Source organism: Haliotis cracherodii, unplaced genomic scaffold (assembly GCF_022045235.1).
Source record: "Haliotis cracherodii isolate W230 unplaced genomic scaffold, xgHalCrac1.p SCAF_5, whole genome shotgun sequence".
In the NCBI taxonomy this organism is placed as follows: domain Eukaryota; kingdom Metazoa; phylum Mollusca; class Gastropoda; order Lepetellida; family Haliotidae; genus Haliotis; species Haliotis cracherodii.
Window position 1 is genome coordinate 19,214,833 of NW_027266308.1, and position 22,413 is coordinate 19,237,245.

The window sequence follows — 22,413 nt, forward strand, 5'->3', positions numbered from 1 at the left end:
TAGTAATGCAGGATAAGTATACAAATGTAAAAAATATTTAGATTTTACTAAATTTTTTACTTATCCTGCATTACTCCTTAATGCATCTGTAAGACGGTTTGGAGGTGGGAAATCCTCACAATACAGAAACCTCAATAATTCACACCCTGACAACATGACACAGATTGGTCAGTAAACCGTTTAGCGGAAAAGTTGAGAGAAAACGCTAATACGGTAGGGTATTACAATGTGGCAAACAATTGCACATGGGAATCAAAGAATAGTTCCCTATACATTTTAGTAATAAAGACAACGAGCTGCTCAGCCAAATCTTTACTTACTATATAATTATAGCCCTGATGACAATAACTTGTCTTCCACTGGCGAAATCTGATCGATTACACCGAACAGGAAAAGGCTCTGTATAGGGTGCGTCCATTATTTGCGTCGAGGGTTGGTAACTTGCTGAGCTACAACCAACGGCCCAAAACTCCGTACACCTTCAATGTCCTCGAGAGTCACATCGCGAAGATAATGACTAGAGAAAACTGTGTCAGACCTCCAAAAACATCCTTCCATGATTGTCTTGATAGTACAATTGCTGTGTAAGGCCATGGTAGAGGCTAATGCCCTGATCTCATGAGGATTATTCGTTCTTGGTGGATCCAAATTGTCAATCGAATAGGCCTGAAGGATGACTGCGCGTAACCATAAGGATATGGTGTGGCGACTGACCTCGGTCTTGGATGTGGTAGATACGGGTATAAATAACCGCTTCCTCGAACCACGCCTAGTCTTGGAACGGCGGATGAAAATTCGCAGTGTGCGTACCGGACATAATAGAAGTTCACCCTCATCTTCACTGCCCACAATCGTCGAGATTGGTGGAATGGTGAAGGAACGATCAGGTTGGCCTGGTAATTGACTTTTGGCAATAAAATCCCAGCACAACCCTAGATGTACCGCTCCGTGCGTCCCATGCTCAAAACGAAACCAGGTGATGTCGATCGCATGTAATTCGCTCACCCGTGGCGCTGTGGCTAATGCCAAGAGAAACATTGTTTTCTTGGTGAGGTCATAAAAGGAGGATGCATTGAGGGGCTCAAATGGGGGTCCTCGCAAACCTCGAAGTACCACGTTCAGATCCCACGCAGGTGGGCGGAACTTGGTCGTCTGATCCTCAAGCCTGAATGAGTGTAATAAGGCCTGTAGTTCCGGGATTTTAGTTAAGTTGTGAACTCTTAAATTATCTAATTAATGGAGATAGAGGATATCAAAGTTTCAACTCGATCCAGCACTTTAAGATTTGATAGGATGGAGGTATTAACAGTTTTCCTTTGAGTCATGGTGCTGACAACTATGTTTGTCATCTTTCCAGTGACTTGGAGCTCCTCTGCCAACTTGCTGGTACAAAAGATTGCTGAACTGCCGTTGTCAAGGAAGGCATATGTTTTGACATACCTGTCACCAGAGTTGACTTTAATCCTAACAGGGACCACAGGCATGTAGCTCAAGTCTTTGTGGTCCTCGCTCTCACTCATAGCCAAACTGTTGTTTGTGACAACCCTTGGCTTCGTTTGGTCCATTTCTTTCTTTTCTCTGTCCTTACCGTTGTCATGAAAACAGGTTGCATGTCTCAGTTTACATATATGACATGTCAATCTGCTGGGGCACTCGCGACTCATATGTCCAAATTGTAAGCAGCCAAAACACAAGCCCTTTGGTCTTAAGAAGTCAGTCTTCTCATCCAACGTCTTACCCTGCATTCCCTTGCACATTTCCATGGTGTGGTCCTCATTGCAGAACCAGCATGGCTTGATGAATGCTCTAGACGTGTTGGCTGTTCTTTCTCTAGTTGCAGATGGCTTACCAGATGTCATCAATTTTGGTTGAACTGGGTAGGCTGCCCTGGTGGCAGTTTCTTGACCTAATTCAGACTTTGATGTGTCGGTAGCAAAGCTCTTATATCTCTTTGGCGCTTCTTTCGTCTTTGGTCTTTCTTGAACTTGGATGTCGTCGATGATATTGCCAAACAATGGGCTTGACAAGATCTGTGCTTGTTTATCTACGAAACCAACAAGGTCCGCAAAGGTGACATTTCTCCTTTCCAAGATATTAAACGAAACTGTTCTCCATCTTTCTCTTAACTTATATGGCAACTTTTGGATCAACTCTCTGATGTTCTTTGGATGTTCTAATTCTCTTAGATAGTCGATATCAGTCATGGTATTTCCACAGCTGGTCAGGAATACAGCAAAGCTGTTGAGTGCTTCACTGTCCTCTGACTTAATAACCGGCCATTTCAATGCTTTGTCCATGTAAGCTGTTGCTATCTTGTACTTGTTCCCAAATTTCTTATCCAACAGTGACCTGGCTTGTTCATAGCCACTTTCAGGGTTCATGAATAGGCAGCTTCCTACCAAGTCATTCGGTTCACCGTTAGTGTACTGATCCAAGTAATATAGCCTATCTTTTGGATTGATGGTTTTATCTTCTATACCATGCTCGAATGCTTGTATGAAGGGCTTAAACTGTAATGGGTCACCACTGAACACAGGAATCTTCCTAGTGGGTAGCGTGGCCAGTTTCTGGTGTTCTACCACTTGCTGGATTATCTCATTCTGTTGCTTACATACTTCATCAAATTTTGAATTGTGGACTCCAACCTGTAGGTTTGTACTCTGAATAGGTGTAAATTCTTCAGCTTCTGGGTTCAAATCTTTATTTCGGGTCTTTACTTGCTTGAAGGGCCTTAGTGAACTTTCTGGTTTTCGAGAACTGTGTGATTCTCGGTCATACTGGTCAAAAATTTCATACTGGGCATCGGCAATTTCTACTTCTGTCTCAAGTTCTAATCTTTCTCGTCTTTGTTTTAATCTGTTTTCTTCTTCTTCTAATTGGTGTCTTCATTCTAAACATTTTTGTCTGGCAATAAGTTCGGCCCTTTTCGCTAGGATCTCCATTTTGGCAGAGGAGGCAGAGGAGATTACTGAACCCTTAGGTAATCCAACTTGAGAAACGCTATCTTCTGGTCTAATGTCATCTCCCGTACTGTAATGTTTAATGAAGGAGGAAACATTTCTTTCAAACTGCGAAAAGGTGCATAGCTTTGATTGGAACCAAGTTGCTTCATCGTCTTTAGCTGATTGGCTATGAAGTTTTTCATGATAAGCTTTAGCCGATTCTTGAAACTTGTCACATAATTCCTTCCAATCTTCAAATTCATTTTTGACGGCATCTAAATCTGCATCAGAGCTCATCAAGTATTCAATGTCCTTTATCTTCGAAGAAACCTGCTTGTATAAGAATTTCATTTTATCCTGTGCCATGTTCAAAACATAATTTTGGCCCTTTTCAGTCTGTTTTCTTAATCTTGATTCAGTTATTAATGATTTAGCATTTCTTGCAGGTTCATGAATCCGTTTTTTGTCACTTGTAACAGCATCGCTCAATGTTCTACTTGCCATGATTTCAAATCGGTTCAACACCAGTTCCAATAATCTTGAAATATTTGATGTAACTTACAGTTCTTGGGTTCCGTAATCCTATGTGATAAGTCCAATTCAGTGTATACACGATTCCAGTGACATATAATCCCTCATGTATTTGCTTGTTTCTGAATAAACACACACTTCAATACTCGAACAGGTAGTCTTATTACCCGTAAGTTCTTTTATCACGCATTGATAAAACCATAAAAGTCACATTTACTTCACAATCTCAACTTCTTGAGAAAATAAAATACCTTACTTCGACTTCGAGTCCTTAATCCAATCTGTGTTAATCCGTTTTGAACTTTGCAGGATCCTGTTGCCAATTCACGAATGGAGACACAATCTTCTTTATGTCCAAGTCTTAGGTTCACATCCGGATTTTCACGGGTTTTTCAACTTTTAATGTGAACTCTTAAATTATCTAATTAATGGAGATAGAGGATATCAAAGTTTCAACTCGATCCAGCACTTTAATATTGTCTTTAATTTCAAACTTCACAAATTCCATATACCATAATTCCATAAATTCGGTGAATATCCACACAAAGATTGAATAACATATCACACACTCCAAGGATAAGTCGTAATATGATAAACAGTCGCAGCACAGTTGCAGGATAAATGCAGGATAGCTTGTACCGTGGCTCGAACAGTAGCTCGGACAGTAGCTCTGACAGTAGCTCGGACAGGTTGAAAAACCGTATGTCCTCTATTCCCTTAACACAATCTTCTTACACTCTCTTAGAAACATGTCTTACTTCTTTCGTATCTTAAAACTCTCTGCTCTCTTTCTCACACTCATTCGTCTGAAATTCTTGTGGGATGCTTATCGTTGTTGATCAGGTCACGACCTCTAAGACTCCACACAAAACAATTAACTTTAAAGTCTTAGCTGCAACATTATACTATTGCTGTCACCAACCCCTGGGAAAATAGCCTGAAACGGCCACTGGCAGCAAGGGCTGGCTGTTTCTTATGTTTTATCTTATAACTATACTAAACACATGCACCCATGTACACATACAAACCCTAACAAAGTTCCAATTAAAAGGATTCTCAATGAACCACAAATACCTAAAATTCAGCTCTAACATAAGTGCAACCAAGTACATGGTAATGGTGCTACCTTTCAAGTGTCTCTGGGTATGCAGATGTAGGAGGTATTCAGCTAAAAACTGAAGTGACGCCGTAGTAGGATCTTGACCTTTTGCCTTGCAAAAAGTTTCAAACGATCCCCACTTATCATCGTAAAGGCTTCTAGTAGAGGGACGATGAGCTAAGGTTATAGCTTTTGCTGCCCAAGCCGAATAGTCTTTTGCACTTAATGCCTTTTTAAGACGAACCAACCGTGCAGACGAAATCTGTCTGGTGTTGGATGAGGCAATTTGCTGTGAGGGTGGATAAGTAGGTTGGACCACTGTGGAAGGGGTAGTGGATCGTTTCCTGCTAGCTTTCTGAGCTCGAAGAACCACCCTCTAGCTGGCCACCAGGGCGCAACCAAAGTCAGAGAAGTATTCTTGTCTCTTGGATCTTTTGTATTATCCTGGGAAGTAGAACTGGTGGCGGAAATGCATACGCTTTTAGTCCTTCCCAAGGAATGCTGAATGCGTCCACCGCCCAAGCCCTCGGATCTGGTAACGGGGAGACATATGTCAAGAGTTGGTGATTTTGGCAAGTTGCAAACAGGTCAATGTTTGGTTGCCCGAACTTCCGTACCAATAATTGGAATGCTTCTGTGTGAAATTTACACTCGTTGGGTGCTACCCTGTCTGGGCGTGATAGAGCATCGGCCAGAATGTTTCGACATCCGGGGATGTGCTGAACTATGAACTGTAGTTGCAGTCGATCCACTAGATGGAAAAACCTGAATGTCTGTTGAAGTAGCGAGTTGGAGTGTGTTGTTCCCTGATTGCGCAGGCACCACATCACAGTGCTGTTGTCTGTGGATATGGAGAGTTGGGTTGATTGCAGTTGATTCTGCCAATGGGATATGGCTAGAATTACGGCTTCCAACTCAAGATTGCTTATGTGCCATTTCCGATGAGCGCTTGACCATAGCCCTGAGACTGTATGGTCTTGTACGTGAGCACCCCACCCCTGAAGGGAGGCGTCTGCGAATAGGTGTAGATTCGGGGACAACCCTGATAAAGAGATTCCTCCTAAGACATTCGACTCTATCGTCCACCAACGGAGATAAGGTCTCAAATGCGTTGGTAGCCTGATGGCCCTGAGTGGATCCTGACTCCTGATGTAGGGGTAACTGTAATCGGCCTCTGTTGGTTTGGTCCTGGGCTGAGGTGAGTAACCCTAGCAACACTTGCCATTGGTGAAAAGTGCGTGGTTGACAAAGAGCAGGTGACAGGAGGCATAAAATCTTGTACCATTCTGATCTGTTTGAAATAGTCCTCCTATGAACTGGAGTCGAAATGATGGAGTTAACTCCGATTTCGCCTCACTGACTATCCAACCCAGTTGATATAGTAGCCTTGGATCGGTATGTGCAGATATGCATCTGTGTAGATCGATACTGATCAAGGAAGTGAACGCTTTTATGCTGGTTCTGAGTAGTCTCAATGTAATGAGGCGGAGATAGGGTGGACGCTTAAGATAAAGCTCGTTGAAAACAGAGAGATTGTGTATCATTGTCATCTTGTCTGAGCCCTTCTTGGGTACCAGGAAGATGTGAGAATAAAACCCCGGAGTTAGCGCTGGGGTGTCTCTACGGCTCTTTTCTCCAATAGTAAGTCTATGTTGGCCTTTAAAAGGATATGTTGCTTCCTTGGATAATTCCCCGGAATGGGAGCCGTGGTCAACGGAGGAAAAACCTCTATGTCTAGTTGGTAACCGTGGCGTAGAATGTTGAGAACATAATCGTCCCTGAGGATGCTCCAGTTCTTCCAAAACCGATTAAGTTTCCCGCCTACGGGGGTATCGACAATTGGGACGACTGGGGGTAGGAGATCCCAGTCGTGACTGTCTAACATTTCAATGTTTGCCCCTCCTATCACCTCCCTTACTGTGGTATTTACCACGTCGGGATTGATAAGAACCCTGGGGTTTTCCTCTGCCACGCCCTTTGCCACGAAAAGAATCTTGCACCTGTCCTTCCTTAAGCGACTAACGTCTAGGCCTGTAGTTGCCTGACTTGCCTGATCGCTGGGAAAATTTTTGAGAAACATGCTCCAAAGCCTTGAGTGCTGTTTCATCCCTAGCGTAACTGGAAACCTTGGGCTGTGTGTCTGAAATCTGTTCGTTGAACAGAGATGAGGAAGACCAAGGTTGATGTAGCAATCTGCGCTTAAACTCTGAGTCCCAAGTAGATAAGGCTAAATAACCCAATCTCCGAGTGACAGTTATTTCTGCCAACGCAGCTTTAAGATGATTCCTCATATGGTCAATCTGACGCTGTTGAAAATCAACTATAGTTTGGAGGTGATCTAGTCAGTTAGGATTATCCTCTGACAGATCCTGCTCTACTGCCCGAGTAGACAATGCTAATGCTGATAAAGGTTTTAATACCCTTTGAATTTCTGTTTCAATAAACACAACTCTGGTATCCTGATCCTTAAGAGTGGTAGGCCTTGACGAGCCTGTCATTCTCTGTATATTCTCATTCAAACTATGTGCCTGGTTTGCTGCCTCAAAGCCATGAATAGGAAATTCATCTTTCCTAAACCTGGGAGGTCTGAATGACGGCGTAAGTGTGAGCCTGGAGAAGTCCTCATCCAAAGATCTAATCATATCTGACATCATAGGGTCAATCGGAATCGGCGTAGGATGTGTCCAAATAGTATCTTTTTTATCTACCCCACTACCCGGGTGCGCTGGATACGTTGGTAGAGCGCTAAGCTGATCGTGCACTGCTTGCGTAATATCATACGCTGATAGCCCTGGGGCTGATGTCATTGTAGAAGCGCTTGGGTAGTAGGGCTTGGCTGCGCTCGGCGCAGGCATATGAGACGCAATGCTCAATGGAGTAGACTTGAGTCTAGCTTGGCTTGGCGCTACCCCCGACAACGCATCTTGAGATGCTGGCGCACTTTCTGCAGACGTAACAGATGTAGAATTCTCCAAAGACTGCAAATTGGGTCCAATTATAATACGCCCAACATTCTCCGAGAGAGAAGATTCCAGTGGCATGTGCACCTCCGCGGTGACAGTTACGGCCAACCTATTATCCCTCAAAGATAAAGGCTCATTCGCGATAGAGACATTTTCCTTTTCTCAGGACGTGATTGCTGCAAAATACGTTTGTGAGTAACTTGCCTATACCTCGTGAAACTCGTTGGAGAGAGGTTTATACAAAAAACACATTTAGAATTTGGTGCACAAATTTGTGTACACTTCAATAGAATAGATTTTTTTCCACGACAAGTAGTACAACGCGCAAGCATAAGTTACGCAATATTATACTAGAAGAAAAAGGGACTGGAATTTACTGCCGTAGATAATAACTTCTCGGCAAATTTTTTAAACGAGTTGAAAGTGTATAAATGCTTGAATATACGCAACTCAATAAACCGCCAAAGCTAGTAGTTTTGAAAACAACATATGAAATATGTTATACATACCCAGCAAATAATTGTAAACAATTGACTACATTTGCCAAGCAAACAATTGTAACATAATTCAAAATGGCGGGGAACAGATAGCACGTGGTGGGAAAAAAAAGACCTCAAAACATCAGATACAACTTCACAACATGTTGAAAGTAATATGAAAAGAATACATCACCAATCGCAGAAGAATTTTAGAATGGTAGACGAATTGGAAGGTCTAAATAAATCCAAAAAACGAGAGCTCCACTGGAAATGTCCTAGCTATGTCGCGACAGGCAGTGATGAGAAGAGTTGACCTTTGGTCACGTGAGGTCACAGGGACAGCGACGGCGGGATGTAAAAGTGGGATTACGGAACAGAGCCATCACCCAAGGACCAACGCCGGTACGCTGTCCCAGGTTTTTTTGTCGCAAGGTAAGCAGTGAATGCATTAAGGAGTAATGCAGGATAAGTAAATATTTTAGGAGAGAGACACCTAAGTTGTGGAAACTTTTACCCAGTCCTTCTTCTTGTGAATGAAATGTGTCTAAATCAAACAGGCTGTACTTCAATGATAGCATACAGAATACCGTATTTTAAAGGAAAGAGGTGAAAGCAAGTGTTAATGTCTGTGTCAGTCTGAACTGTATTGAAAATTACCTCAAAAAAAGCCTGAGCTCCTGAAGAATGAGAAGAAAGTCACCGGTCAGGAACTGAAAGAAACAAGAAAACAGCGTTGTCACTATTCCCCGCCATGGGGCACATTAGAATTTTGTTGGTTCATATAGTACTGAATATTAACTATAAAAAAGTCCTATAAAGCCTTAAAACGATATAGCCACTTGGGCCACTTCATATCATCAGGAAAATTGATTAAATGTTAAATTATTACATATAAAAGGCCCCTTCTCTAGGAAAAAACCCTCAGTTTGATCAATATTTCTTAGATAAGCTAACTTCAGCGGTTTCTGAGAAAACTTGTCCTGATTGCATACACTATGCACCAAGTAAAATAACATGAGTCATGGGCCATAGCTCTGTAAACAAATAATTTACGGGATTTTTGCAAAGTTTCATTCATGTAACATCAGTAGTTTCTGAGTAAAGTAAACTTGTCCTCATTTCACTAAGCTGAAAAGCAGACAGTATGCATTAAGTTGAAAAGCATGGAGCAAGGGCCATAACTCTGCAAAAAAAATAATGTATGGCACTAACTCTTGACAAGTATCTCTTATATAAGGATGCAAACTTTCATTCATGTAACTTCAGTAGTTTATGAAACTACTTGTCCCCATTTCACGCAGGATGCACTAAGTTGAAAAGCACAGGGCAAGGGCCATAACTCTGTAAAACAATACTTCATGGGATAAATTTTCTCAATCTTGACAAGTATCACTTTGATAAACTTGCAAAGTCTCATTCATGTAACGTCAGTAGTTTCTGAAGAAAGTTGTCCCTATTGCAGACAGTATGCATTAAGTTGAAAAGCATGGAGCAAGGACAATAACTCTGCAAAAAAAATAATGTATGGCACTAACTCGTACAAGTATCTCTTATATAAGGATGCAAACTTTCATTCATGTAACTTCAGTAGTTTATGAAACTACTTGTCCACATATAACACAGAATGAAAAGCTTGAAGCAAAGGCCATAATTCTGTAAACAATGAATGTACGACACCAATTTTAGAACATTTGAGGTCATGACCAGTCACATCAGTGTGTAAAATGTCTCTTTTCTAACTTGAATAGTTTTGGAGAAAATTTGTCCATACTGAGATGCGGACAGGCAGACAGAAGGATGGACGAACTCCTATATCCCCCGCCCCACTACGTGGCAGGGGATAATATTCAGAGCTATTAGAAAAAAAAAAAATAAACTATAGGGCATCAACCCAGTGGTATTTCAACCTCATACTCTAGGTGTACATCAAACTGAAGGCTAAACATAAGACTGGAGTTCAGGAGATCTCAGAAGTATCCAGTATTGTAATTATTGGAGCATTCAGCATTGTCTAGAGTCAGCCAATCAGGCCATGGCTATGGCAACTACATGGAGCTCCATGTGTCCAGCATTATTAAAATCTGAGGATCCTTCATTCCCTGATCATGCTGATTATGCTCCTGCCATGAACCACCGCTTTGCCTGGTTCAGGATTGCTTGTTACAGACTGGCCTGATAAAGCATTAAATTGCTGCCTACAGTGCAGCTCCGACTCACTCATTTAGGCTAAAAAATAATCGGGGTAGTCTTGGATCTCAGGCACCGCCCACATCATCATATAGTCTGCCGTACATTTCGTTTTTTATTTCCATTTTAAATATTTTTTTAGAAAATACTTATACTTTAAAACAATGGGATCCAATATAGCACAGTTATTTCCCTTTACATGCGCACTCCTTTACTGCACATCTCGTGTTATGGTAATGGTGGCAATAGGAGTTTGTATGCTTGTTTTTGTTGGGAGGCCCTTCCCAGGTTGATGGTACACAATTGTTTAAATTGTTTGATAGGCATTACTTAGAAGTTGACGGATGACAAGGTAGACACAATTTAATGTCAACCAAGACTTGCTTGACAACGGTTTAAGAATCTATAACGAAACGTCACTTTTTACAGTATTAAAGAAGTTGTTATCCATAAAATTGTGTCTACCTTGTCACACAACTGTTTATTTGGTTACATACAAGTTTGAGCACACAAAAGAAAAAAAACAATGCCCACCCGCTCCATATTTTCAAAAGTCATTGCCACTTGAGGCTGAGGTATTGTTACGAATTAAGCTACACAAGGTAAGATATTCAATAAGTAAAAAATACATACATAACTCGAAGTTACTTTTTCAAAAATGCACATTTTAATCGAACTTGATCTGATAAATGTTCTCAAAAGTAAGGCCTAATTTTAGTGTCCTGAGGGTGTAAAAAGACATGAAATCAGAAATACTCCATAGGGTCTCAAAAACACAGCATGCAAGGATACTAACTTAAGCTATACAAACGTGTGAGCATAGGAAAGTCGGAGGTAATGCTTACCCCTTGCTGGCCCTGCTCCAGAAGAGGCACAGCTGTCAGGTCCAAGTTGAGTGCAGTCTCCACCCCCCACTTGATGATGAACTGACTCTCATGCTGGTAGCATCGTCTCAGCACTGTCATGAGCCAGGATGTGTGTAGGCACCAGCCAGCACCTGCCCACATGGAACACAATAGAACACTAACTCACCTGCGTGTAAATATCTAATCTTACTTTAAACCATGTCTTTGGTCTTTCAAAACAATTAATAACAAACATTAATTTCCATGTCATCATCAAAAAGTTCTCCTAGTTATTTTGTTAAGCCAAATATATTGAATGCAGTTTAGTGTTTGACATACACTATCCGCTTCCCTATTGATCCGAGGCCAGAAGAATGTTCTTTAGCAGCTAGCAACCAGCAAGTACCAGCTGGTCAGGGAGTAGCAATCATCCTGTGTAACAAGCAAGCACCAGCTAGTCAGGGAGTAGCAATCATCCTGTGTAACCAGCAAGTACCAGCTGGTCAGGGAGTAGCAATCATCCTGTGTAACCAGCAAGCACCAGCTGGTCTGGGAGTAGCAATCATCCTGTGTAACCAGCAAGCACCAGCTGGTCAGGGAGTAGCAATCATCCTGTGTAACCAGCAAGCACCAGCTGGTCAGGGAGTAGCAATCATCCTGTGTAACCAGCAAGCACCAGCTGGTCAGGGAGTAGCAATCATCCTGTGTAACCAGCAAGCACCAGCTGGTCAGGGAGTAGCAATCATCCTGTGTAACCAGCAAGTACCAGCTGGTCAGGGAGTAGCAATCATCCTGTGTAACCAGCAAGCACCAGCTGGTCAGGGAGTAGCAATCATCCTGTGTAACCAGCAAGCACCAGCTGGTCAGGGAGTAGCAATCATCCTGTGTAACCAGCAAGCACCAGCTGGTCAGGGAGTAGCAATCATCCTGTGTAACCAGCAAGCACCAGATGGTCAGGGAGTAGCAATCATCCTGTGTAACCAGCAAGCACCATCTAGTCAGGGAGTAGCAATCATCCTGTGTAACCAATTTAGAACAAAATGTGATGGAAATTGGAAATATGGGTCACATATTCCTTTGTAGTGTAACAACTATAGCTGTTGCAATCAATTTGTTTTTGTTAGGAAGTAGCCGTTCATTGGTAAACTATTTGGTTCACCATGTGAACAGTTATCAATAACCTCATGTGATGAATTTGCAACATAACAATTGATTATTGAATGATGTGAGATTTCCAATCTGTCATACATATATTCACAGGGATAATATGGAGGGACCATGCCATAGAGACTCAACAATAAATTCTCTGAAATAAAAAAAATAGTTGTGTATAATTCTAAGAATATTACCTCTATTACACCATGGCCATAATTTCTATTTTGGATGCTCTCACACTGTAAAAATCTTTAGATTTTCAACAGACCTCTTCTTCACTTTGAAGGTGTGTTTGATCAGAAAAGGGTAACCTAACCCTAACCCATAAAAGGATGCTTGACTTAATAAGAAGGGCTAAGGATAAAATTGAGGGTAACCTACCCTAATCCTAACACAACTTTTGGATCAAAAAGGCATGCGAGATCTGTGAAGCGAGAGCCACAGCCAACAGCCTGTGGCGATTAGCACTATAAACTGTTTTGTTGCCTTTGAGTTAATTTCTTATGCTGACAGCATGAAATCTGTTTATATATTTCAACACAATATCCATGAAAATAGACAACAGTGAGTGTGCTGGGTTTAACACCGCTTTTAACCGTATATCCAGTTATATCACAGCTTGTCAGCTTTATGTGGGGAAATCTCAAAGTGATGCAGTTCTCAGACGTCTACATCTTTGGTGAAACCCATGAGCACGGATACGGTGCTGACAAACCGCAATACTGTTAGGGTAAACTGTGATTTGAACCCACAATCATATATTTCTGGTGTGCCCAAGGGAATTGCGGCACCTTAGACCACTTGGCCTCCCATACCCCAAAATATTCTGAAAATATGTAATTTGAATGGAAACAAATAATTCCAATTAAACTGAAAAGGAGCCCTAGTGAGATGGGAGAACAAGACTTTGTGAAAACACAAACTTGCTTCATTTAGGGCTTTTGCATTACAGAAAAAGGCTTGTGGACAGACCTGGGGTATTTGTATTCAGTATTCGTATTCAAATATTATTCCATACATTAATTTAGTATTCGCGTGTATTCAGTATTCACAACAATGCATGAATACAAGTATTCATATTGTATTCGAATAGTCTCTTGAAAGCCCCTGTATTCATGAATACCTTTTTAATACCTTTTGAATACTTTTGTACTTATATTAAAAAACACACCTTATTTCAATCACAACTGTTTGCAGTTACTCAGATGTGCACTTGGCCAACATCTGATCATGCTGATTACTAAACTGATGTGTTTGACTACCATACACATGTTTTCAACTTTTGTCTTCACCAAACATCTAACAACATAGCCATGTGCCCTTACTGTGATCTTGGTACACATGATGCCTGTGGGTGCAGCAAGGCTGCTTGTCTGGCAACAAAGTTGGATCATCTGGTTATCAAAGTATGGCAGCTTTGTTTTACATTCACACTCAGTCAACCTGGGGTGTCACTCCTCTTTGTGGCAGTATTTACTCAGTCTTTCACTGGCTGCCTTGGACCACACTTCATCACAATTGTCAACCAAAACTTCTGATTTCAACATGACTGGTAAAAAACAGTCGGGTGTGCCAGTAAGATGTAATGTATTAAAATATATTTTCAACGTATTCGTATTCAAAACATTGCACAAGAAAGGCGTATTTGTATTCATACAGTTACCAAGTATTCATATTTGTATTCGCCCCTGGTCTGCTTATGAAAAACATGTGACATACATTACCTGAGTTTGTAGCAGCTTTCACAAGTGACTGCATCCGGCCTAGAAGTGGCTTTATAACATGAACCTACAACATGTACAAACATACATACTCATGTAGTCAATGAACGCATCACACCAGTGAGAAAACACAGCAACTAATTACATGGAGTTGTCACAACTATACGACTTATGGCACGTATACAAACTGTATGCAAAGTGTACTATTATTACTAAAATTATAATCAAATCATGCCCTGTCTGGTTCATTTGTTCCTTGGCTGTCATTTATGTCGTCCCCTCCATTGTCATCTACTCCGGTTAAACCGTCACAGCGATCAGGCAGGCATTCACACAACCCTCTCGCTTTCAAGTATGTTGTGTTTTCACCGTATGCTTTTCAGTGGGAACCTTTTGGAGGTTACATGCCAATCAATGGGAACCTTTTGGGGGTTACTTGCCAATCAGTGGGAACCTTTTGGGGGTTACTTGCCAATCAGTGGGAACCTTTTGGAGGTTACTTGCCAATCAGTGGGAACCTTTTGGAGGTTACTTGCCAATCAGTGGGAACCTTTTGGAGGTTACTTGCCAATCAGTGGGAACCTTTTGGGGGTTACTTGCCAATCAATGGGAACCTTTTGGAGGTTACTTGCCCATCAGTGAGAACCTTTTTGGGGTTGCTTGCCAATCAGTAGGAACCTGTTGGGGTTCCTTGCTTATCGGTGAGAACCTTTTGGAGGTTACTTGCCCATCAGTGAGAACCTTTTGGAGGTTACTTGCCAATCAGTGGGAACCTTTTGGAGGTTACTTGCCCATCAGTTAGAACCTTTTGGAGGTTACTTGCCAATCAGTGGGAACCTTTTGGAGGTTACTTGCCCATCAGTTAGAACCTTTTGGGGGTTACTTGCCCATCAGTGGGAACCTTTTGGAGGTTACTTGCCAATCAGTGGGAACCTGTAGGAGGTTACTTGCCAATCAATGGGAACCTTTTGGGGGTTACTTGCCAATCAGTGGGAACCTTTTTGGGGTTGCTTGCCAATCAGTGGGAACCTTTTGGGGGGTTACTTGCCAATCAATGGGAACCTTTTGGAGGTTACTTGCCCATCAGTGAGAACCTTTTTGGGGTTGCTTGCCAATCAGTGGGAACCTTATGGAGGTTACTTGCCAATCAGTGGGAACCTTTCGGGGGTTACTTGCCAATCAGTGGGAACCTTTTTGGGTTGCTTGCCAATCAGTGGGAATCTTTTGGGGGTTCCTTGCCTATCAGTGGGAACCTTTTGGGGGTTACTTGCCAATCAGTGGGAACCTTTTGGAGGTTACTTGCCTATCAGTGGGAACCTTTTGGGGGTTACTTGCCAATCAGTGGGAACCTTTTGGGGGTTACTTGCCTATCAGTGGGAACCTTTAGGAGGTTACTTGCCCATCAGTGGGAACCTTATGGAGGTTACTTGCCAATCAGTGGGAACCTTTTGGGGGTTACTTGCCAATCAGTGGGAACCTTTTGGGGGTTACTTGCTTATCAGTGGGAACCTTTTGGGGGTTACTTGTCTATCAGTGGGAACCTTTTGGAGGTTACTTGCCTATCAGTGGGAACCTTTTGGAGGTTACTTGCCTATCAGCAGGAACCTTTTGGGGGTTACTTGCCTATCAGTGGGAACCTTTTGGAGGTTACTTGCCTATCAGCAGGAACCTGGTCTTTCATGACTTTTGTGCCATGGAATCATAAATATACCTTATGTTTGTGTTACCCAGGTCACAATCACTCAGATTAACTGAAAACAACCAATAATTTGGGTCACATCAGTTTATGTTTCATAAAACATGGCTGACAAAGATATGTCATGTTTATACATGTTTATGCTTCAAGTTTTCAACTTGGTGTGGCGCAACGGATAAAATATCAACACTCATTAACTATACTAGGCATACAATAAAGTATTATAATACCCAACTAGTTCTTGGTTACTTACATTTTCAATGTCAACATTAGATGACAAGACCCATCAACACAACTTGCAATGGAACTAGTTGATAACATTAATATCAACTTTCAAGAAACCATAAAAGATAAATCCATGCATTAATGGTAACCATAACACCAGTAAGATGCTAAATTTCCATACTGTATTACAACATTGCATAAATCATCAAATACTCTATAAAAGTGAACTAATTATATATTTGGCATATGTTCTGTGTGAAAATAATACCTTAATGAATTATACTCCCAATAGTTTGTTATTACAAATGAAAACTAAGAAATTACACAGATTATCTTATAAATGAGTATTGAGTCAAACTGCATTACATTGTGAAGTGTCGTAAAATCAGTGTGTAAACAAGACAACAAGAATTACCTCCCTTTAACTGAGGCTATGCTATGAAATGGTATGCGCTGTAACTTATATTGATTCAGCTGAATTATGATGTTTTAATGCAGAAAAGTTATATTTACAATGATTATACTATATGCTTGGAGTGTGTTCTTACAAAATATACAACGAAAGAATGCCAAACGATGTACATGAATATGTGGGAGGTCATGTGACCCCAAATATGAACGATCAGCGAGGTGTGGACAAATAGTGCTTTTTATCCTAACTTTTGCTTGAAAACAATGCCTTAGGAGTGTGTGTACATGTTTGACAGCGATACACATCATATATATATGTGTGAGTACTAAAACGACAAATGATCTTGACTGTCCTTCGCTACCATGTCGTCCGTGAACACTGACTGGGCGCAGCGTTATCGTTAGGCAAGTAATTATCTAAATTCAACATTACCTATATAGCCAAATATGGTTATTTCAAATCTACATGTTCTTATCTACATAATTACATATGTTGTGGTCTTATCTCGACCGTTAATTATCATACATACCTGAAAACAACAAAGAATTTGGGTCACATCAGTTTATGTTTCATAAAACATGGCTGACAAAGATACGTCATCCAATGACATAAGCGCATTCAATTTGACAGTGCGCTAAGCGGCACAACTTCCAGAGGACTGACAGAGTGATTTCCCTTAGACCGTGGACGAGACACTCAACATGTATTTACTTACACCCTTGAAAACACGGAATATATTACACAGGGGATGCAAAATTTAACTGAATGCACTTACAATGGGTGAAAAGTACTATATACAACATTTGGCAACCATAGTTGCAAAAAATTGTGTGGCCCAAAAGTGGTACTTATCATTTGGGACGTCAAGAGAAGAGCTGCCAAATATAATTAACTGGCATTTTAGTATCCCACAAGCACCTGCGCACCCTTTGGACATAGGATCCACTCTTCCGTCATGTTCTTTATATGGTCAGGCATCCTCTGCTTGGTAGCCTGTCGCTTCACTTTAGCACTGCATGCAAGAAGTAACAAATACTCCAACTGGAGCTACATTAAACTAGGACCAATAAAATCAGTTACTAAACTTGTAAGTATCATGTAGCTGTAAATATAACAACTACAGAGAGTAAAATCAACAACTCATTGTAAGAATATGTACAACATGTACTGGGACATCACCTGTTTTTCTTCAAGGGTTTCAACCAACAGTATGTAATGTTCCCACACTACAGCCAGATCCCTGTTCCCTGTTTTCCACTGGAAGATAGGATATGGTCTCCCTGTCATATCTGTATTTACATCTACGTTGTTGCTCTCACAGGTGTCTACAATCCTCTTCAACAGGTACAATGAACGTTTTCTTGACACTGGATTTACACTGTACAGCCCCCTCTGGACAATCCCCCAGAAGCTGTCACTACATCGCAAATCTTCTTCAACAGTTTCTTCAGAAATTGGAAAGTAAAAATCTGCTAAACTACAAAACATGACAAGTGTTTTGTCTTCAAACTGGCTCTTTTTGCAATCAACTGTTTGACAGAGTAACTGAGTTTCTCTCCACAGCATAGCCAGTTTATTTTCTGTAGTTGTAGGTTCTTGTCTAAGTATAGGAGAAAGGACACCACTGATAACTCTTGCAAATACTTTATCTGAGACAAGGGGAAATGTGCAAATAAGTTGAGCAAAGATCTTATGTAACAGGTTACATACATCGGGGGCAAATATTTCTTTCCTTCTTGCATTCAAGTATGTCCTCAGCAGTTCCACGGTGCACGAGACACCCAAGTACTCATCATTATGCTGGGTTGTGCCATAAATACCAGGACTGTCAGTACAATATGACTGTAATGCATCAGCACAGTGTTGAAGCACTTGGACTACTTGATCTGATGTAGATTTTTCTAAACTTGTTACTAAGAGTTCACATGTGACAAGAAGAATTTGATGTGTATTTTTACCACTGGAAATATGCATTGATGATTGGAACAATCTCAACATGGGTATGCATACACTCCAGATGAGCGAGTCGATTTCTGAAACTATATCTTCCTGGTCTTTGGTATCTGATTTAATGTTCTTAACCAATCTGCACAGGATTTCCAAGTCTGCTGTATATTTTCCATCCAATACCTGTTCACCTGCTTGTGATATGTTGCTGCTTATTTCATGAACCACATGTTTAATGATTCTTGGGCCATCAACGTCTGCCAGGCGACTGATACGTTGAATGATATCTGCCATAGTTGTCAGATCACAAATCACAAGTTGAACGATTCCCTTGTCTTGGCTGCCGATACAGCGATAAAACCAGACAGTTGTCCCATTCAGCGATTGCCTGAAAGTCTGGCCGGTCCGGGTCGGCGGGTACTACTAAAATCGGAATGACAAATACTAAAAACGAAACGTGGGCAAATACGTACATTAAGTGTCCACAAATCTAGATGGATATATGTATGGTGTGTGTCATTGTGTGTGTGTGCGTGAAACGAGAAATTTGAAAAAAAATAACCTTCCAAATGTGAAACGTACAAATATTTGTCATTCTGTTGTGTAATAAACCAGTTTATTACTCGCCCCACGAAGAGGACATCCGTTTAACAAACACACAGCTGTATTACACCTTGTGTAATACCAAAGCGCATGCTTATGTACTCCTAGACCAGTTTCACTAACAATAATAGAAAACTCAAAACATCCATGGGCTTATTAAACGACATTGCGTGTGGAGATGATAGATCACTGAGCAGATGACGACACATGGCATAGGGTATTGGAAGTTACGATAACCTTAGCGCCACGATAGCTTTGTTGAACGGACCCCTGAATTATAAAGGTAAAGCCGTTGTATGTTTTTAGCAATACATGTCAAGTTTTGACGTGTTTGAAGTATTATTCTTTTAAAACTCAAATATATTATGCAGTGGATAATATATTATGCTGTGGATCACGTAGATGTCTGCCTATTCACGAACGATAGTGATTTTTTTAAGTTGTAAAAGGCAAGTAATAAAAAAAAATACTAAACTCGCTCCCGTGTAACATCAATTTTATGAACTCATGAATAGTTCTGGTATCTGACTCGTATATATTCGTGTATATCATTTATCCATCACGAAACCAAAGTGTCTGCATACGAATCAAGCACGCATTTAAAAAATACCTCACTATAGTTTCACCTAATTTGTCATCAATCCAGATCACTATTATACACGTTTTCTTTATGACGTCACATTGGAATCCTAAGCATGGTCTCTACATATAAAAAGTACATTTCTTCAGGATCGTCTCAGGCGAGGAAAACACACTATAACATCACAGACGTATATAACATACTGTATTATTCGAACGATTATTTCACATTTCAATGTATTTTAACAGCGATGTTAGATGGTTGTGTGAGGTACTAGATATATCCGAGAGAATTGCTCGTCGCTGCATATAAGCGTGAAATGATTTGTTACACTTCTCATACTGTTAATGTGGCAAACGCAAAATTCGAGATAAAGTTACAAAATTCTACAGTCAAGTCATACTTAGTACCTAATCCAATGATCGAGATAGCGTTGTATATCTATGTTTATATCGAAATGGAGATCATATTTATATGTATTTACATACTAGTAGCAGAGACCATATATATGGTCTCTGCTAGTAGTGAGGCGTTCGGGACTAAGTTCGGGACTAAGTTCCAGGCACCCAAACATTCGCGATAACAGGGTCCGGCTGCACATGATATTGGATGTGCGAGCTGGCCAGTAAGGCGCGATCAACATCAGTCGTAACTGTTTTGTGGATACGATCGCCTAGATTACCCGTGGTAGAATCGCTTTTGGCGGGAAGGCGTTGGGAGCGTTGAGATTCTACCATGATGTGGTCAGAGCGTCGTACCTCAGCGTCTCTAGATCTGGCCTCGGAGAGACGAATCTGGCGAGTTGTGTGTTGAACCTGGAGGCGAACAGGTCGACCTCTGGGCGGTGGTAGAGGTGGCAAATCTCCTTGAATGTAATCACCATTCTGGTCGACCCGGACGGGACAGGGAATCTTCTATGACATTGCTTGCTCGAGCGTTGATGCTCAATGCATCGATCATTTGAAAAAAATCCATCGTCAGAGCCAGTAGGGAGGCTGACTGTATGGATCCCACCTTGTTGATTTACCATACTATACTGAGGCGTTGTCGGACTGTAACATCAGTTGAGATGACCAACTTCCTGCTGTTTGATGATATTCCAGATGCGCTCCCCAGCCTACTGTCGATACATCCACGAACAGATGGTGTGTTGGTTGAAAGGGTTCTAGGGGAATTCCGGAGCAGGCGTTCGTTCTAGATAGCCGCCATTGTAGATGGGCGTAAAGGTGTAACGGAAGCGGAATCTGAACCAGGCAATCAACGGTCTGAGGGTATGGTCATAGGAAGCGCCGAATTGGCCGTAATTGTAGTCGACCTCTCTGGGTGAGGGCTTGCGCCGACGTCAATAGACCTAGCAACTGCTGCCATTGTCGAAGAAGTAGAGACTGTCTGAGTGCCAGTGGCACGAGCCGTTGTGTCTTCTTCCATCTGTCCGGAGGGACAAGCATCTTTCCGAGATCGGTGTCGAAAAATGCTGCAATGAATTGCAGTTGTCGAGAGGGCGTGGTTTGCAACTTCTCTATTTTGACTAACCAACCGTGCTGGTGGAGTAGTTTCTGCGCGAAGGCGAGATGTCAAATTAGGATGTCCCGGTCGGCATGGGCCTGGATGCAATCGTCGATGAACGATTCTTCTGACGTGCAGGAACTTGGAAGAAGACGACCTCTCCGTAGAATGTCGACCCTTAGAACTCGACTCTGAATGTCGACCCTTGTCTCGATGTCGATCTTCCTCAGGCCGAAATCGCTCTCTACTCTTCCTAAGTCCAGTCAGCGCTGTCGCTGTCAGACTGCTAGATAATAGTCGCTATAGGTGAAACCGGAGTAACTGGATCAATCGGAGTAGAGATGAGGCTGGTCGACGTGGGACCGACTGGTGGAACTGCAACCTCCAAAGTCGTTGATTGACTTCCAATAGATTGGGTATGAGTAGATGGACATATCTCAGTAGACTAGTTTTAATTTACTGCCATCACCATACGTGTGTCCGACGTATTCGCCGTGTAAAAAATGCATCTTCTACCACTGAGAGGGAAGTGATCGTGGCTGGTGTCGTTTGCTTAACCACGGATTTTACAGATGGGCGACTGCGAGTTTTAGTCACACGCTTCGGTTTAAATACCGAATATTCTAATATATTCTAAGGCCTAAATATTCTCTAAAAACAACAACACGTCTCCGCAGGGAGGCGAAGAGAATGATGAGACAGAGGTCACGTGGCAAGATCGAGATCAGTATTCTGCACGAGATTCGGGTGCATGACCTGATTGCAGGAACGATTGCCATGGTGATTCTGGGGTGTTTGGGCAAATGGAGCTTAGAAGCTGGAAACTTTGTTCAAGGACGTTTCCACACAAGGGATCGGACATTTTCCTGAAGCAAGGGATTTAACTGACCATAAAAGTCCAGTTTCCACCCTTGCCGAACTAGGCTGGTATTATGGAGTTACATTTTGGCTGGACTAACGAGTCTATGCATAGCCCAATCAAAATCGCGCAACGAAATAGAAATCCGGTTCGTAAACAGTCACGCAAATTTCGGTCGATTGCAGGATTTGCAACGCATGTGCGCCGCCAACTCGTGATCATCAGGTATTTTCTAAATCTTTTTATGTTTTTAATTAAGGTTCTAACGTGACTTGATGCACTTCGCGATGTAAGACTCGTTCTTTCACAATATCGATCTTGATTATCGATCAGATCATATTGACAGGGCGCCGCCATTTTGTTTGAAGCAAATGCAAGTGATGCAAGAGCTTGAATCTGATTGGTCCATAGGAGATGCATGGAAGGGACATAACTCGTAATAGCCACAGGTGGCGATACGATCGAGCCGAACAATTCCAGCCTAGTTCGGCAAGGGTGGAAACGTGACTTTAAAGTCAGTATCCCTTGCTCGGGAAGATGGGGATCGGAAGAAGGATAACAATCCATAGAGTGAGAAAGGATAAGTTTAAAAAATATTGTTATATGTATCAACCTACCACTTTATTGTGTCAACCCGTCAAGATCCGGGTTAGAATACGTCTT

At 41.7% G+C, this 22,413-nt stretch overlaps 1 protein-coding gene across 2 annotated transcripts in view; it reads right to left on the reverse strand.

The window, feature by feature from the left end:
* Window positions 1-18,585, reverse strand: part of LOC139443186 (probable methyltransferase TARBP1) — a 78,135-nt gene extending 59,550 nt beyond the window's left edge. For both annotated transcript variants that reach the window (XM_071224146.1, XM_071224145.1), the window contains exons 1-4: window positions 17,435-18,585; window positions 13,926-13,989; window positions 11,047-11,198; window positions 8,672-8,724 (exon numbers count right to left, since the gene is read on the reverse strand). In XM_071224146.1, coding sequence (XP_071080247.1) covers window positions 8,672-8,724; window positions 11,047-11,198; window positions 13,926-13,989; window positions 17,435-18,496 — 1,331 coding nt within the window. In that variant the 5' untranslated portion in view covers window positions 18,497-18,585. The remainder of the gene's footprint in view (window positions 1-8,671; window positions 8,725-11,046; window positions 11,199-13,925; window positions 13,990-17,434) is intronic.
* Between the last annotated feature and the right edge of the window lie 3,828 nt (window positions 18,586-22,413).